The following is a 17,122-nucleotide window of genomic DNA, read 5'->3' as shown; positions in this document are numbered from 1 at the left end:
ACTATGCACTTGAAATGTGGGGAGAAAGTATACTAACACACAGCAGAAATTCTTTTACATGATATAAAATCAACTTTGATTTTTATTTCATTCTTTTCACTAAAAAGGTCAAATGAAATAGGTCCTGCCCTTTGTAGGCCCCATTAATGACAGCGATATTTTATTGTGTTTTAATGGCCCAAAGCAAATTACAGAAGAATGTGGTATGATTAGCAGAATATAGTTGCCACCAACCCAGCACATATCTATGCACCCACTTGCCAGCTCACTCTGCTGTAGTCACAAAAGTAGCAAGCAGTGGACTGGGAAACTCCAATCATAAGCAGAGCTACTAACAGTCATGTAGCACCTGAGAGACTTCCAAGTTCTTATAAAGAATGATCTGACTTGAGTTTTACAGTAGGCTTTAGATGTAAATATTTACAGCTAAGGAAATGAAAGGCTTGTAGAAATTACTGAATTGCTTGGTGTCTAACTTCCAGTGAGTTGCAGAGACAGGATCAGAACCAGGCCTGCCATCTCCAAATCCTGGGGGCTCTCCACTTTGCCTCACTCCTGGCTCTGGGCTAGCAGGAAGTGAGGGGATCATGAGGCCAGGAGTGGCAATTGACTGCCAGGGATCTGAAGAACTCCCATTCCAGCATTATAGGGTGATACTAATGAGACATCAATCTTTCATGACTCCCAGGGTGCTTCTGAAATCGCTGAGGCAGCTTGAACTAAATGAGCCACCATCAGGGAAAGGGACTGGGACATCTTAATATGCCCTATAAATTCTAGAAGACAGCCTCAATCCAGTATAAAGAATACCTTCAATTCTTTTAGCAGTCACAACCCCTGTGCTTAGAATCCAGTTTCTTCTGCATGAATTAGATTAGCAGTCCTCAAGCATTATGACTTGAGATAAGAACTGGAAGTTTATTGGCAGGGCCTCTTTTTGAAGCCTGTCCCTTCTATCTACCCTTTATGGACCCAGATCCTGCTCCTCTATCAATAAATCTTTTCTAAGAGAGCCTCTAACATGTATTCTTGATGTGAATGTAAGCCCATGCATTACTTATCCCAGTGATAGACAGAAAGCCATTGTGGAGGAGAGAGGAAATTCAGGCTTTAAAGAGCAGACTGGGAAGCTAATTTTTTAAGGTGAAGATCTCTCCCCCATCTATCTGGGACTAGGCAGCTCCCCCAAAACCCCTGATGGTAAGATCTGTGAAGAAACTTAATGCAAACAAGAATTCAGATGAGTATTTTCTACTTAACATAAGACTAGAGTCAAGTATGCATTCCAAATAATCTCTCTTTCCCTCTCAGAATCTTCCCATGTTGAAATTAGGAAAAAGTAAACTGAAAAAGCAGGATGATACAGTAGTATATCAGCGGGGTTAAGCTGGAGTCCACATGAATGGGTTTCAAAGGGTCTCTCGAAGCAGTATGCAAAATATTATGGGCACGTGTGTGCAATATCTTGAGAAGATGGTTTATAGTTTTCACCGTATGCTCAGAGAAATTACTAGTCTAAAAATGGTTAACACAGACCTTAGGATTAGAAAGGCCCCATTTTTATTCTCAGCTCTACCACTTTCTAGCTGTGTGACCACAGACAAGTCAATTAACCTCTCTGTGCCTCAAGTCCCTCAACAGAGGTCTAGGTATAGTTGTAAGGATTAACTGAGATAATGCATGCAAACCACTTAGTGGAAAGCAAAGCATAAATGCTAGGTAGCTGGTTAGCATTATTACTAGCAGAGAAAGAGACCTGGGAACTTTAAGAGAAAGGCAGGGTCCCCATCCAGATGCAGAGAGAAGAGATTGGGGATCAAAGCCACAAACTTGGCAGAATTTACAGTTTGCTTAGAGTATGTGCCTGGTTATCTTCGCAAAATGGTGGGGCTGGTAGGAGCCCTGCAGTTCCTTCATTCTACAAATGAGGAAGCCAAGACCCAGAAAAGAGAGGCACTGCCACATCATAGGGTAGGTGACAGAACATGGACACGGGGTTTTGGTTCCCCTCCAAGCAGTTGAGAACAAAGAGAAATTGCCGCTGAGGTATTGTTGTGACCCAACTACAAACAAAAACCACTCAGCTTCACCTGATTTATAGCCGGTTTTTCCCCCTTGCAGCAGGACCTCTGGTCCTGGGAGTCGTTAATCAAAATGTCAGTGCATTTCATTGCTAGCTCTTCCCCCCTGGCTTTACTACAGAAAAAGCAGCGTGCATGGGCAGATTTATGACTGACTTAAACATATTGCTGTACCTGTTTTAACCTTTGAAACCAAGACGCCCTCTGCAGAAGCTGTTAGAGAGAACGTCACGAGCAAGCACATTTCCATCCCATCTCTCACTTGGGCAGAAAATGGATCTAAATGAATATTAAACTGCCAAGTAGTCCAAGAATGGAGTTAGATTCATAATTCCACTTCCTCTCAAACATACCTATGTGTTACACCAGAGATTTAGAAGAATTAATGTGACAAAAATCTTGCATAGGACGTACAGATTTAATTTGGCCCAAATTTTGGGTTATATTAACTGGAACCTGTTGTCTTTGAAGAAACTTAATTAAGGTTACTCATCATGTCATTCTTATTAAGAAAAATGTCAAATTTTGCTCTGAGTTAATTCCAGCAAAATTCTGCTTGTTTTGGCCAGGCCCTAGCACTAAAACTTCTGTGAACAATTATACTAATTGAAAAATACTTATAAAGACATTTCATTATTTCACTGAAATATCTTTGGGCAGTTATGGTTTGCCTGGCATGCTAATGCCACTTAGAGCAGAAGGGAAAGTTAAAAAATGGTAGTGTGAGGATTCAGTCAATCATTGACCCAAAAATACAGTTTTATACAAAAGAAGTGGGAGAACTTTCCCTTAAAAAGCTTTCAGACTTCTTTGAAGAAATTAGAAAACAAGATATAAAAAAGCAAGTAAGAATGCAAGAAAGCAGCCACTGTTGCTGAATTATGGATCAGGAGAGTAGATGCTATCTGAGCAGCGTGGCATAAGAGCATCCAGGAAGTCTTTACAGCAGAGAGAGGAGGCGAGTGTTAGGCCTTGGGTCAATGATTTTAAGTTAGATGTGGATGAGAATACTTGTGAGTCTAGAATTTGTGCTGCACTGTCTAGCTGGAGTCATAATATAAAGGAAACATCATCATCTTAAATAGCTTCTGTTTGGAATAAGATTTTTGTTTACTATCTTTGGCTAATAAGTCTACAAAAAATATCAATAAAAGACCAAAATAAAACAAACAAAAGGATATAAGTTTAATAAGAAGTACAATATATCACATTTCCTTTTGAAAATAAAGGCAGAGATCATAAAATTATATTAAATAAATGCATAATCTTTATAAAGCCTGTGCTGCAAGCTTCCATAAATTTGTTCTAGAAACGTGCAATGCATTTATGGAATTGCATTTTAAAAGAGGTACTGAATTTTATGATAACCACATTAAATAGTTACGAAATATTTATTCTTATTCATGATTCTGTCACAGTCGGAAACATAATTGCTTGTGGGAAAAGCTAAGCCCAACAATTTTTAACACCTAAGACAATAACAAAACAGATGTCCACCAGCTTTGAGAAGAAAATTCACCATTTTTTTCTAACATATTTTTATATATCTACAACTTAATTTATGAAAGTTTAAAAAGAAATATTGTTTTTTAAAAAATATAGACACCTCAGTTTATAACTAATTAAGAAGAAATACATATAGCTCACAAGAAGCAGAAAAGAGAGAAAAATGAAAAGGAACACATGTAAACACATGCCCACACAAAAAATGTCAGCTACTGTATTAATCCAGAGTTTAGATTCATTTTGATTTATCTAGCTCATTACTCAATGTCAAAGACAAGAATCCAATAGACATAAACTTCAGGGAGAACTACTATTAGGTTGGCGCAAAAGTAATTGTGGTTTAAAAGGTTAAAAATAATTGCAAAAACCGAAATTACTTTTGCACTAAATAGAATTAACACATTTAAACAGAATACAGCAAATCAAGTCCACATAGGTGTTTAATAAATAGTTTTTGCCATGATAATGAGGCATCTGTGTATCCACTTACACAAATCTTACATTTGTCTATAAAATATAGTGCAGAAAAACTCAAATCAATAAGCTAAAATACCTCATCATCTTTGAACGTCTCCTCACAGTGACAATTTTTTAATAATATCACGTTTTCATTACCAACATGATTTACCTCTCAGTGTTCATTCAGGCACTATTTTTGACATCGAAAACAGAGTTTTGAAGTGAGGATCAAGTCATATCCCTAAAGGGCAAAACATCCAGGATGTCCTGTCAAAGGTCAAACAAAATGAAAATATGCATGCTCTCAGATTTCCAGCAAGGAACTAACTCTCCCTAAGGAAGACCTGCCAATTATTCACAGGTCTAAGTTTATCAGTTTGTATTCAATCAACAAAATAATCACGGGAAATATTTTGTATGCTGATTGTTTTCTTCTGCCCTGATTTTAAACTCATACGAATGTATCAATGGAGATACATAGTTACAGAATAGAAAAAAAACAAGATTCCCCACAACAGCTAGAGTAGCGATGACTCAACTTGAATGCTGTATGCACCACCGTGCTGCAGTAAGTAACATATGAAATCCAGGGAAAACCCACAGAAGGCTTGACCAGATCGGCCTTCAAAATGGTTTCACCAGGTAGGTGATAGTTTAGCTGTGATTCAGAGATGTGTAGCAATTTTCCCAGAGAGGAAAGTTTGGGGTAAGGAGTGAGGTGATTTTCCAGGGAGAAAGAAACCATGTTCCAAGACCTGGATTTCTGAAAGGACCTACTATTTAAAGGTGCAGGAAAGGAAACGCCAGAAGGAACAATAAGCTGGCTGGGTCCAGACTGTGAAGGAAGTTATAGGCCATGCCCAGGCGTTTGGACTTTATCTGGGAGGGCAACTGGAAGCTAAGGGAGGTAAACACTGCAGTTCAAATATTTTTTAAAACAACATTTCACTCCTAGTTATTTCCAGGATAGGGGCACAGACATATGCATAAAGGAGGTAGTCTCCTATGCGGTGTTATTTGCAGGACTCTCCCCATCTTGTCACTAATCCCTGACTCCCACAGTTACAGAGATGGATTCCTTATGCCAGTGTGGTAATACTAATTCCCTTTGCAGAGGCAAAAGTTTGAGCTGCAGCCATTGTTAAGACTATTTTTTGCATTATTTTAGTCTTTTGATAGAAATTAGGTTTCTGGAAATAGGGAGAGCACCACGAAGTACTGAAGACTTTCTTCATAATCTGTCTAAGCCAGTTTCCCTCCTTGTGAACAAGTTCTCCAGCGGACCCTACACTCACTCTGCTCGGGAAAAGAGCAGGTACTTTCCATTTTCATTTCACATATTCCTTTTCCATTCAGCGATGTACTTGGCATTTTTGCCTCATTCAAATCATGAGGAAAACTGGGGCACTGAGGTATCCCAGAACAATAGCAGCAGCTGATACAAAAAAGCCCACTAAGAACAGCCACACTGTTATTAGTATATGAGGAAATCCAGCCCTCAGCCCTAATTCCAAGTGACAATAGACGTCAGTTCAGTCTGAGTCTGATGAGGGCAAGTTAAGCCACAGAGAACCAGTCGCCTCTGACTCCCCTGCTGCCTCTCTGGCATTGTATCAGCCCCCAGGTCCAATGGAATTTTCTTTCTTCCTACTTCCACCACCCAAGCCCAGCCCCTCTATGCCGTTTACTGAACATCCTCATACCTGTCTCCCTCTCTCCCCTTCCCAGATCTCCGTGCACAGACCCGCACACTCATCAAATGACACAGGTTTTCACCATGTATTTCTGTGTTTGCAGATGTTTTAGGACTATTGGGTCAAGCCCACAGTCCTCTGAGGCATTTGAAGTATGTATGGTCCTTCAAAGCACGTCTCCACGAAGCTCAATAACATATGTCATCCATCACTCCTTGGCTCCTGGGAAGGAGGCTCTCCTGTGTTTCAGATTCAAAGCACACTTTGCTCAGACTACCTCCCATGGCCAGACCAGGCGGCTGCGGAAAGCTGTGCAAGATGGTGCCCTGCACAACCCCAGCGTGTGCCAGGCAGGCAGAACCGCACAGCTACGGGTGGGCAGCCCTGCACCCGGACCTCTGCAAAATCATTCATAGTTCAAAAAGTTCTGGTAAGAATTGAGTGAGAGAGAAACATTTACTTTATCTGGATTTGGCTTTTTCTTCTGTACATAGAACAACTTAAGAGAAGAGCATAGGATAGTAGATTTAAAACATATGAGCTGATGTCTGGCATGGACTTACTCCCTTCTCTCCCGTTGTTTTTATTGACTTTATGAGGCTACTTAAGAAACCGCAGAAGTTCAAAAGAGTCATGTAGGAGTCTGCTCCTGAATAAATCAATCCCTGGCTCTCTTTTTAGAGGAGAGGGAGAATGCATGGAACAAGCAAGATGGATTCAAAAGCCCTCTGCTCAGAAATACCTCCTCCCAGGGTTTGTCAGCTCTAGCTGTGCACTAAGTCACCCGAGGAGTCTTTACAAGTCTTTACCTATGCCTAGGTCCAAGCCCAGGTGCTGATGGAGCTGGTCTGGAACAAGGCCTGGAAAATGGGTTTTTTAAAGCATCCCAGGAGATTCTATTGTGCAGCCAAGATGAGTATTCTCAGTGTCTCTATATACATACCACACCTGGAAATCAATTGATTTGTTAACATCTCTCATTAAAGATGTTCATCTCTTGCTCCACCCACTTCCATGCTAGGATACAAATAATTCACACCTTAGCATCATTTCACTTTGATTATATCATGTTTCCCTCTTGTGAGATGTAAAATTTTGAAGGGGGGAGAGTGAGCAAGATAGCAGCAAGTAACCAAGAGAAAGAAAAATGTTTCTCCCTAGTTCAGGGTAGCTATGAATACCCCTACTGCAAAGGACCCCAGATTTAATTTACATCCCCACTTCAAAACCCTCACCTTCCCACTTGCGATGAATTAGAATACACACTGTTGGATCTTCTTCTTAATTAAAAAAAGAGAAACAATGAGCCCTCCTACCCTCACATCCGTTCATCTTAACCATCTAATACAAGAAAGCCGGAACTATTATCTTACACTTCGTAAGTCACAAAATTTCTCACACCTGTATTGGGGTGTGAGGCCATTGCACCAAAGAGGAGAGAATATTAGGCTTGAGGCTCAACAAGCGTGGCTTGACTCCCAAGCTGATCACCTACTGACCTTCCTAAGATTCAATTTCCTTACGGTGAAAATTAAATAAAATACTGTAATTAAAAATGGCCAGTACCTATCAGGCATTCAGTGAATGCTATTGAACTGAACACTCTCTAGGCAAGAGCAGAGTTAACTCATATCCTAATTCTGGTGGGTTGCCCCTAAAACACCTAACCCCCTAAGACCATAAAAACTGATGGCTATTGTTGCTCAGTGATACTTCATGCTGACATTGTTTGAAACCCATTATTATTATTTTTTTAAGTAACAAATCCCAATAACACTTCTGTAATCAAAATAATGCCAGCTTATTAAGACTTTTCTCATTGGACTCATTTTCAAGTCCTTTTATATTTATTACTTTTCTCTAAATCTTGTTTTCATGGTTTCTTTCAAATTGTGATGTCTATGATACTTCTCATTTTCCATGCTAATTAAAAATTACACAGCTGGATATTCTAGTAGACTTGTTGGGCCACCTTGATAATGAAGTCTCCCATCCCAAGCTCTAAATACATTAATGCACGTGGCTAAGATTCATGCACACCCAAAGATCTTCCATAATAATATGTGTCAGAAACCACCAAAGTGAAGTTTCCCATGTGGCCCTTTCTCATGTCTTAACCAAGGTGTTCATATGCCGTATAAAACATGTGCTAGAGCTGAGATTTTATACCATCTCTCCAAATCATGATGAAAATATATTAATCATTCAACAACCAAAAAGTATTTATTTAGCACTTAGCTTTTTTCCCAGCATTGGATAGGTGTGTGTAGTGGGGTGGGGAGACAATAATTCAATAAGTGAGAGATTTTTCCACATATTTGGGTCTCCTAAATATTTAAAATTAGCCTTTCACGCATTAAACATTATTTTTATTTCATCCAGTTTTATTGGTCTATTATATCAAATATTCTTATACAATCTAGGTACTAATAATAGGAAAATTTTTTCCTGAAACCATTCCAAGACACTTGATACCTAATATCCAGCCCCTGAGAAGATACCCCTTAAGGAAGACACATCAACCAAAGAAGTGATCCCTGCCACAAATCTGGGCTTTGAGAAATTTTTTAAAATTTTAACATCCTCATACCCACCAACAGAGAAATCAGTTTCATTGTCCAGTTTCCTAGGATTTGGAATATGCTTTTGGGATTGCCAGTTTCATGGGCATTTCATGTGAGTTCTGATCCCGTACAATTAAAAAACACTGATGCTGCAGAAATTAGCACCAGGCTGCATTTACTTATATAATATGTTCCCGAATTAAAGGACATATCAAAGATACTGAGGAAAGCTGAGAGTGATCTAAAGCAGTAACTATCAAACTATTTGGCCTTGACTCAGAGAAAGATATAAATTTTACATGATGACCAAATATATACAGACGGTGCCTCAAAAATATATACACATGACTTGTATTCATCTTTTGTTATCAGTATATATTGAATATTACAATTGTAATACAGTTTTTTCCTTTCTTAAAATGTGTGTACATTTTTTGGCACCCTCTGTATATATGCTCGACATGTTTATTTTATATATATTCATATATATGCTGTATATATACACACACACACATACATATATAATATGTACATAACTAAAACCAAGTTTCACAAAATAGTACTTATCCTTACTTCATGTAATTTCATCACTTTAGCTCTTTAATTCATTAAATTGACTTCACAACCCACTAATGGATTGAGACATACTTCTAGAAAACAGCAGTCTAAAGGGCAAAAAATAAATAAATATTTATTCTTCCCAGAAAATAAAGATCTTTTGTCTTCAATCTTAAACTGGAACTTATTTAACTTAAGCTGCATTAGAAATACTCTAAGACGGGACAAACCGAATGTCTCAGGTTTTAACACTTGGTCATATGACATTAAGATCAGAATCCTCCAAGCCCTAAACTATTGATGTTAGAAGTTCAGTTCCACTCAGAATTCCCTTTATCAAGAATTTCTGAGAATCCTAGGGCATGTGACAGATGTGCCCAAGAATCAACCCTGAGTGTAGCTCACTGCCATGGCCTGCAGATCCTGGACTCCACAGCTGCTACTTGGGTACGAGCTTTGTCACCTCAGGCAAAGCTCAGCTAGTTATGCTCCAACAGTGGGAGAAAGAGCACACTCTTTCCCTCTATGGAACAGAGAAGCCCAGGTGGAAAGCCAGCGGAGACAGTTCCTCCAAGTCATGCCCACAGCCCTTCCCCCTCACTGGGTACCCACGTGCCCAGGGGTGGCTGCTCAGGATGGGTTCCAGGACCTGGAACATACCTTACCACAAACCACCACTCCTCTCCCTCCTGTGCTGGGGAGGCTGCTTGCTCCACAAGGAGGGTGAATCCTCTCCCAGGAGTTCCGTCATCCCAAGATGTGCACCATCTTCAGTCCATCAGGCACATCTGACGTGCCAACCCCAGCCATGGAGAGAATTCAAGCCTTTCTTCCCAGCAAGCCGTCCAGACCCCATATGAGTGAGCCCCTTGGGTTCTCACTTTGAGAATCAGGCCGAAATCAAAGAACCAGACACAAATTTTATCTGGAGGTGGCTGAGAACAGAATTTATCTAAAATGGGTTATTTGGGATGCCGATTCCGGCTAAGTCACTTCATGACTTCCATTTGCCACCCAGCCACATCATTTAGCTTATGCTAACTAGTCTAAGCCTTCCTTCTTTCCTGCTAGCATGTTTCCAGGATACAAATAATATTCTAAGAAGACTGTTCATCAGTAAGCAGGCGTGCCTAATTTGCCTATTTAGCACCCAAATACGTTCATCCAGACCAGAAGTCTCAGTTTAAGTCCAAACCTTTTAAGGTTCTTGGTCTGGTTTTCCTGCACAGCCTCTGTATCCAAAGGGGAGGAGGAGAAGGAGGGTTTCTAAAAATGGTTCTGCTGGCTTCTCGTACTTCTTACTAAAGAATATCTGAAAGCTAAGAAGCAAAATGCGTGGGTCACATTTTCAGTTTAAAAAATAATGGAAAAAACTACACAGTATAATATACTGCATTGTTTGTATACTTTAATCTTAAGGTTAGATGTTTTTGTTCACTCTCTAGAACAATCACTCCCCACCTCCCCTAACATGGGAACTTCATAGCAGTGGTTTGTAGTTCATCCTGGGGTTTACAATAAAACTTCCCCTAAGAACTTGGAAATAAGATTGATAAGCATAGTCTCTGAGAAATGCATTGTAAGAGCAACACAATGACCAGGAGATAAGCAAAATTACCTTTAAAGAAAAAGAGTGGCTTCAGGTCTGGAAGACCACAGAGTACGATTATTACTAAAACCCTTACCAAAGAAGGAGTCAAACAGAAAGGATGGTGGGTCGGGACCAGACGCAGACACCTACAGAAAAAGAGCTCCTCCCAGGCAAACTCCCCAGGCAAGATGTCCAGGGCTTCTGAACCACTCACAGACTCTCCCTGATGGGGCTGTAATGCTCCAAATGCAGATGGGCCTTGATTCATCCAATGCCTCAGTCCTCATTTAGTCCTCACCGAGCAGCCTTCTTTGTGCGACTTCCGGTGCAAGCCTGTCTATGATAGAAGGCGCTAACCATGCAAAGCTGGGCTCATCTATCCAACCAAGGTGTGAACTGAGCCCCCACCAAGCGCCCAGCCCTCGTTGGAGGCCACAGGGATACAGTGGAGAACTAGGCCTCTGAGGTCCTTGGGGCTAACACAAACAAGTAAACAAATAAATAACTGCAGCTAGTGATAAGCACCATTATAAAAAAAAAATAAGATCAAAAATGGACTAGATAATTGCTGGGGAAGAGGATGAGGGTTTTAAGAATAGGGATCAGGAATAGCTACTTTGAGAAAGTGACATTTAATATAAAACCAGAGACTAAGCCTCCCCTGAGCATTTTCCAAATAGGTCTTCACATTTACTCAGCTGAATTTTTTTTTTAACAGTATTTTTCACCTAAATTTTTTTTTTAAGTGATACACTGACACAATGGTACAGAGGACTATGATGATAAAACTTACAGCAACAAAGTGAGAGGGAGTGTGAGGCATGTAGACAGGCTACGTAAGGGTAACTCCTTTTGTGTGCTTGCCCTTCACCAGACACAACACAGGCCCCACGTCCCCTTCAACCCGCTCCCAGGCTTGTGCCTTCACCTGCTAGGACCTGGCTGTACCTCTGGCTGACTGAGTGATGACTATCCAGAATCTGCCAGGCAAAGAGAGAGGAAGACAGATCCCAGGCAGAGGGACCAGGAAAAGCTGTGAGGCGAGAACTAGCCTAACATTTCTCTGGAGCTTGCAATGCGCTGGGAGCTTTATGAGTAAGGGGGAAGTAACAAGAAGACATGGCCAGAGAAGCTGGCAGAGACAGAGCCACAGGAGGAGATTTGGATTTTATTGCAAGCCCATAGTAAGAAAGGGAGTCACATGACCTGATTTACATTTTGAAAAGATCCCACTGGCTACTGTGTGGAGGATGAACGGCAGGGTGCCAGAGGGAGCCCTCAAAGTGGCCCAGGCAAGTCTGATGTGGCAGCAGTAGCAGGGCTGGGGAGAAGTGAAAGGCTTTGGGGCATATTGTGGAGACAGATTCCCCAGGACCTGTGAATAGAAACATACGTGGTGTGGGAAGTCATGCTTTGGCTTGGCAAAGAGTGGTGCCTTTTACTGAACTTGGGAAGGCCAAGTGGGGAAAGGCGTGAGCAGGGAGGACTAAGAGCTTTTTGATGGGCATATCAGGTTTGAGATGCTCAGAAGAAACACAAGTAGAAATGTCAGGCAGCTGGGGCTCCTGGGAGAATCCTGGAGTGGAGATATATATATATATATATATGTAAATTATCTGCGCCTAGGTGGGCCTTGAAGCCATGGCATTCCTATCCCTGGGACAGTTATTTTTCATTGCAAATTAATAAATTGAGTAATTTAACAAGGCAGTGGGTGCCGAGCTGGGACTCCCCATAGCAGATGGCTGACCCTGCCCAGGTTGGGCCTGGCCCCATGCTTGGTCCTTTACCTTTTCACAAGGTTGTTTTGTTGTGTTTCCACACATAAAAAAAACACCGTGCCCAGGTTCCCCTTTATTCCTGTGGATCCATGTGAAAATCGGAAAAACTGACATGTATTTAAAACCTTTTTTTTTTTTTAATAAAATGCATCAAAGTGCTTATTTGGTTCAATAAAGAAATAGTACACCAATAAAGGGGAAACTTAACTAAGCAGATTAGGAGACCAGAACTAAACTCTTGTGAAGAGGAGGCCATAACTCGCTGACCAGAGCTGTTGACTTGAGGCTCAGGGTTGAAGGGCTCTGTTATCACACAATATTTGAGGACATTACAGAGAATGTTGGTTAAATCATTTGATGTCTAAGCATCCAAAAAGCAATCATAGAAACTCTAGAATTAAATTCACATCAAATCATTTCAATTCATCTCTTGCATTTAAAGGGATTGATTAATGACTACTGATTACTGTCCTGACTTCCTGCCCTCCTGGGGCTCCTTTCTCAGCAGGGGAGACAGACCACACTGGGGGCAGAGCTGGATAGAGGCAGGTGTGAGATCCCTTTTGACTGAGGTGAGAAGGAGATAGGCAATTCCAAGGTGAAAAGACAAGCCCATCACCCTAGAGGTGATTCCTCAAACACTAAACATAACCCTGGTTGATGGTACAAACACTTTACATTCCTCTTTGGAATTAAAGTATTCATTTTTACTTCAGTATTATTGATGTAATTAAATGAAGTAAATTGGCACAGGAATGTTTTTAGGATTACTTAAGCAGCCTCCCCTTCTCCTTTATCATTTACCACTTCTTCTGTGTAAATCCGAAAGAATTTGGAGAGCGACCGTCAACTTTTCTTACAAACCCCCAACCCTGTATTTACTTATGGGAGCCAGATGGGAGGGTAGCATTAGAGAGAACAGAGAAGGGGAAGGGCGAAGGGGAGCCCCCTGACTTCCATTTCACTCCAGCATTGAGGAGCTGGAGAGCTGCTTCTTTGATGAAAGGGGTTGCATTCCAGGGACTGAGACACAGCTCCCTGCTGCCACAGCGGGGAAACCAGCCAGGCTTGCAGGCCACTGAAGCCAGTTCCTAGCCATCAGTCTGTTACCCTTTGTGCCTTCTCCTTCCCAAGAACCTGTAGATAGAAGACCACCCAGGCCTGCTCACCCTGCAAGATGGCCAGTCACCTTGACCTTCTGGCTCTTCTGCTTTCTCCCTCTCTTCCCTACCCCCTCACCCTTCTCCTGGACATTCTCTCATGTGGCAGCTGGATCCAGGATCCACTGAAGCAGCTCTGCTCTAGGCTTTGGGGCACATGCTTTCTCTTAACCCTGCATCTTTTCCTCACAACTTGATGGCTATAATCTTAAGTGTTAAGAGCCAAAAATCTGTTTGGTCTTTGGTTTCAAACCCATTTAGGATGAATCAGCTTAGGTAAAGGAATTCTCCTTAGGATCTCATTTAACTGACTAGAAATTTATATTGGGGTTTGGAACCAACACCCTGATTGGTTATAAATCTTCCTTGCTTTGCTAGTCATTGGTCTGAACATGCATTTCCCTCAGGGACCCAGAAGAGAGGAATGGCTGTGGCCGGGCAAGAGTCACTGTATTTTGGGGTCCCTGGGCCAAAATCTCTCTTGTAGCAGTCTTTCATAGCACCTCCGTTTCATGATTCTCAACAGTCAGGCTTATGAAGAGCTCTAGAAGCCACACACATTTTTTTCATGTCTGAATTTTAGATTAGTTGTTATAAAAGCACCTTTGTTCTGCAATGATGCATTGTACCTGCATAAAAGGACTCATTCTGAAAAGAGAACCCTGCCCTCCTCATCGTGCCAGAATCCACTGTTTGCCACAAAGGCATCAACTTCAACAAAAAGATAATAATCACATACACGTCCCCACAATCACAACTCAGTTGGATGTTTAACCTCTGAGAGTCTATTTATTAAACCTTGTGTAGTATTTTTATGCTCCCCACTTTTTCACATTACCCTCTAAGGTCAATTTTATTCTAGACACTGAGCCTATGAAGTAAAAAATCAGGACAGAATTCTGTCCATGTTTATCTACAAAGGTAATGGTTTCAAACCTGTTATTCTATTTTTGCTCCTGGACGTTTCTTCACTGAGAATTACAGAACACAGGCTCTCGGTGCCACAGCCCTTTTCAGACTTGTGCCCGGGATGGGCCCGAACCTGGGGGCGTTCCTTACCTTTAGCTGAACTAGATGCACATCTACGTGCTTGCTGTCGGAGTCCTGCTGGACTGAATAGGTGAGGTCCCGAACCCTCTCTGAGGTCATCCGGAGCCAGGTCTCAATTTCAGGTAAGTGAAGGACAATCTTCCAGTCGGCCCCTGTATGCAGTGGGGGGGGCTTTTCGTACTGCTGGTCAGCGTCCACATCCTTCATCGCCTCTTCTCCCTCACTCTGTTCCACGGTGGGTGTCAAGTTGATGGCCATCGGTGAAGCATCAGTAGCCATGGGATCCAGGTCCTGTGACCTCAGGGGGGAAAGTGTCACGCTCATGGTTAACATGGAGAAGTCTAAACCTTACTCCTTTCCAAAACAGCTGAAAGGCAAGAGGAAAGAAGAAAGCAAGAGTCAGGCAAGATTGCCAAATAAAGAAATGATACTTCGCCGAAGAAACAGGATTTCTAAATTAAGCCAGATTTCTAAATTAAGAAACCATAGCTCATTGCAAAAACAGAAAGAGGTGTTTTAAGTTTCTACATAGTAGCCCCAAGACTCAGCATATAATAGGAACATAAAACCATGTGGGATTGCCTACCCCGACATCCATTTTCTCCTCACTCCTTAGTAATAAAATCCTGACTTTCAGCTGTGCGTATCTCTGCCAAGGAGTGAAAATGACATTCCCTATCTCCATCGCAGCTAGGTGTGGCCGAGTGGTTAAGTTCTGACCAATGAGATGTAAGAGGAACTCCTGTGTAGCAAATCTGGCAGAGCTGCTTAAAGGGAGCTGGCTCAATTTAGAGGGGCCCCCTTTTGGCCTGTTGCTTTTCCTCCTCCTTCTAGCTTGTCACGTGGACTTGGAGGCTAGAGTCCCAGTTGCCATCTCAGACCAGGAGATGCCTTTGGGTGTCAGGTAGAGGCTGGTAGAGCAGAGTAGTAGGAATATGGGTTACACATAACTATAGGAGCTACTGTACCAGCCCTGGGGTGGATTTCTTTTATTGAGAGGAAAACAAACTTCTACTTTGTTTAAGTCACTATTTTGGGGGGCTTTTCAACTACAAGGGTCCAAGCATCGTTTTGAGTATTACTTCCAATAGAGTCAATACATAGGATTAACTAGAGAGGGAACACGTTCTAATTAGTAAAAACACTGTGCTGAATTCAGGAGAGGTTGCTCCTTGCTATGATTTGTTAGATAAACAGACATCATGGAGTACTATACCAAACCTTTACTTTTGCGAAAATTAGATAGAATATATCTAATTAACTCTTAACCTAAATGACATTAATATTTGGTCATGTTGAAATTTTTAGAGGCTCTGGAATTTCAAGAGAAATTAAACACATACCATATAAATGTTAATCAAATATATTAAAATAATGTAAGTGTAAGTTATAATAAAGTAAGGTTGCTGTTTAAGGTAAATTGTTTAGCTTTTTAATATGCACTTAGTAGCAACAGCAGAATTATTTTACCTACAAAATAGGGGGAGTGGAAATCAAGAAAGCACCCAATTTAACTAGGAACATGTAATTTCCCATACAGGAATGGGCACAGGGAATAAAAACACTTGTTGAATCGACAAAAGCCTTAAAAATAAGTTACTCTTATGACAAATTATTTCAGAGGCCTCTCAATACTGCAGCGCTCTGCCCTTCTCCAATTTCTTGAGCATCTTATTTTTAAATTAAATGATAAGGAGGTTTACAGATGAATTTTTGATATCCAAGTTCTTTGCAAAGGTCGAAATATTAGGTCATAAAGTAGGTTTATCACTTTATTCCTCCCTTAGAGAATGGTTTTAGGCTTCAGTTCAACAACTTTCTCTGCCTGATTACAAGGAGAAATCCATGCCCTACATTTTCAGCTACACTTACAGACAGTTTTTAAAATAACAATAATACTAGACCTGGCTATTTTTTTTTTAATCAATTAGAAGATGCAAAATGTCACTGAGAGGGATAAACCTCCAGAAGCCTAAGCTACCATACGACTTCTTTATAAGCCATCCCCTAGCCTCTGATTTCCCAAAGCACTTTTACATTTTTAACCAATTCACTGCCCTCTGAGGGAAACGTTTCAGAATCACAATCCCAGAGAAGGAATATGATAAACAAAGGGGTTAACAAAGGTTTCTGGTACAAGGTCACAGACCTGGTGATAAATGATGACACTAGTGTCACCGTGATTCCTTTTTCTAGGAAACCTGACTCATCCAAAACAGAAAACGAAATGCCTGGAGCATGTACAATGCACTTTTTTTTTTTTTTTTTAAGTTTCAGGTGCACAAAACAAAGTAATGCTAATGCGCTTTTTAAGCTACTCCCAGGCCCCTTCTGACCAAGAGCCTTGTATAACTGAAGAAAAGACGCCTGATCATTGCATTTTCTCTGAAACTCCTAAATCAAGACTGGGTCTTCCCTGGAATACACATCTTATTGTAAATTACAGAACATACAAAAGAACTGACTCAATGCAATTTATGTCCCAACATACACTTCCATAAATACCATCAGTCTGTACATCAAACAGGCACATGCAGTTTTGTGTGATCTGGGGCAAGAGGCTTCATGTTTCTGGGTCTCAGTTTTCTCATCTGGAAAATGACAAAATTGGCCTAGAATCTAGGCTCTAGATGATCAGTAAGATCCCATCTGACTCTAAGGCTCTGTAATTACCTATT

General features: G+C 41.1%; 1 protein-coding gene across 5 annotated transcripts in view; it reads right to left on the bottom strand.

Moving 5' to 3' along the window:
* AKAP6 (A-kinase anchoring protein 6) overlaps positions 1 to 17,122 on the bottom strand; it is a 461,784-nt gene that overhangs the window by 335,170 nt on the left and 109,492 nt on the right. For 4 of the 5 annotated variants that reach the window (XM_019754535.2, XM_019754539.2, XM_074328129.1 and 1 more), the window contains one exon: positions 14,454 to 14,811. In XM_019754535.2, the coding sequence (XP_019610094.2) occupies positions 14,454 to 14,777 (324 nt within the window). In that variant the 5' untranslated portion in view covers positions 14,778 to 14,811. Of the gene's footprint in view, positions 1 to 14,453; positions 14,812 to 15,030; positions 15,154 to 17,122 lie in introns of those variants that run through there. The other variant, XM_019754536.2, reaches the window with a different exon arrangement.

This window comes from Rhinolophus sinicus, linkage group LG03 (assembly GCF_036562045.2).
Source record: "Rhinolophus sinicus isolate RSC01 linkage group LG03, ASM3656204v1, whole genome shotgun sequence".
NCBI lineage: Eukaryota > Metazoa > Chordata > Mammalia > Chiroptera > Rhinolophidae > Rhinolophus > Rhinolophus sinicus.
This window is presented reverse-complemented; position numbering and strand designations above follow the sequence as displayed.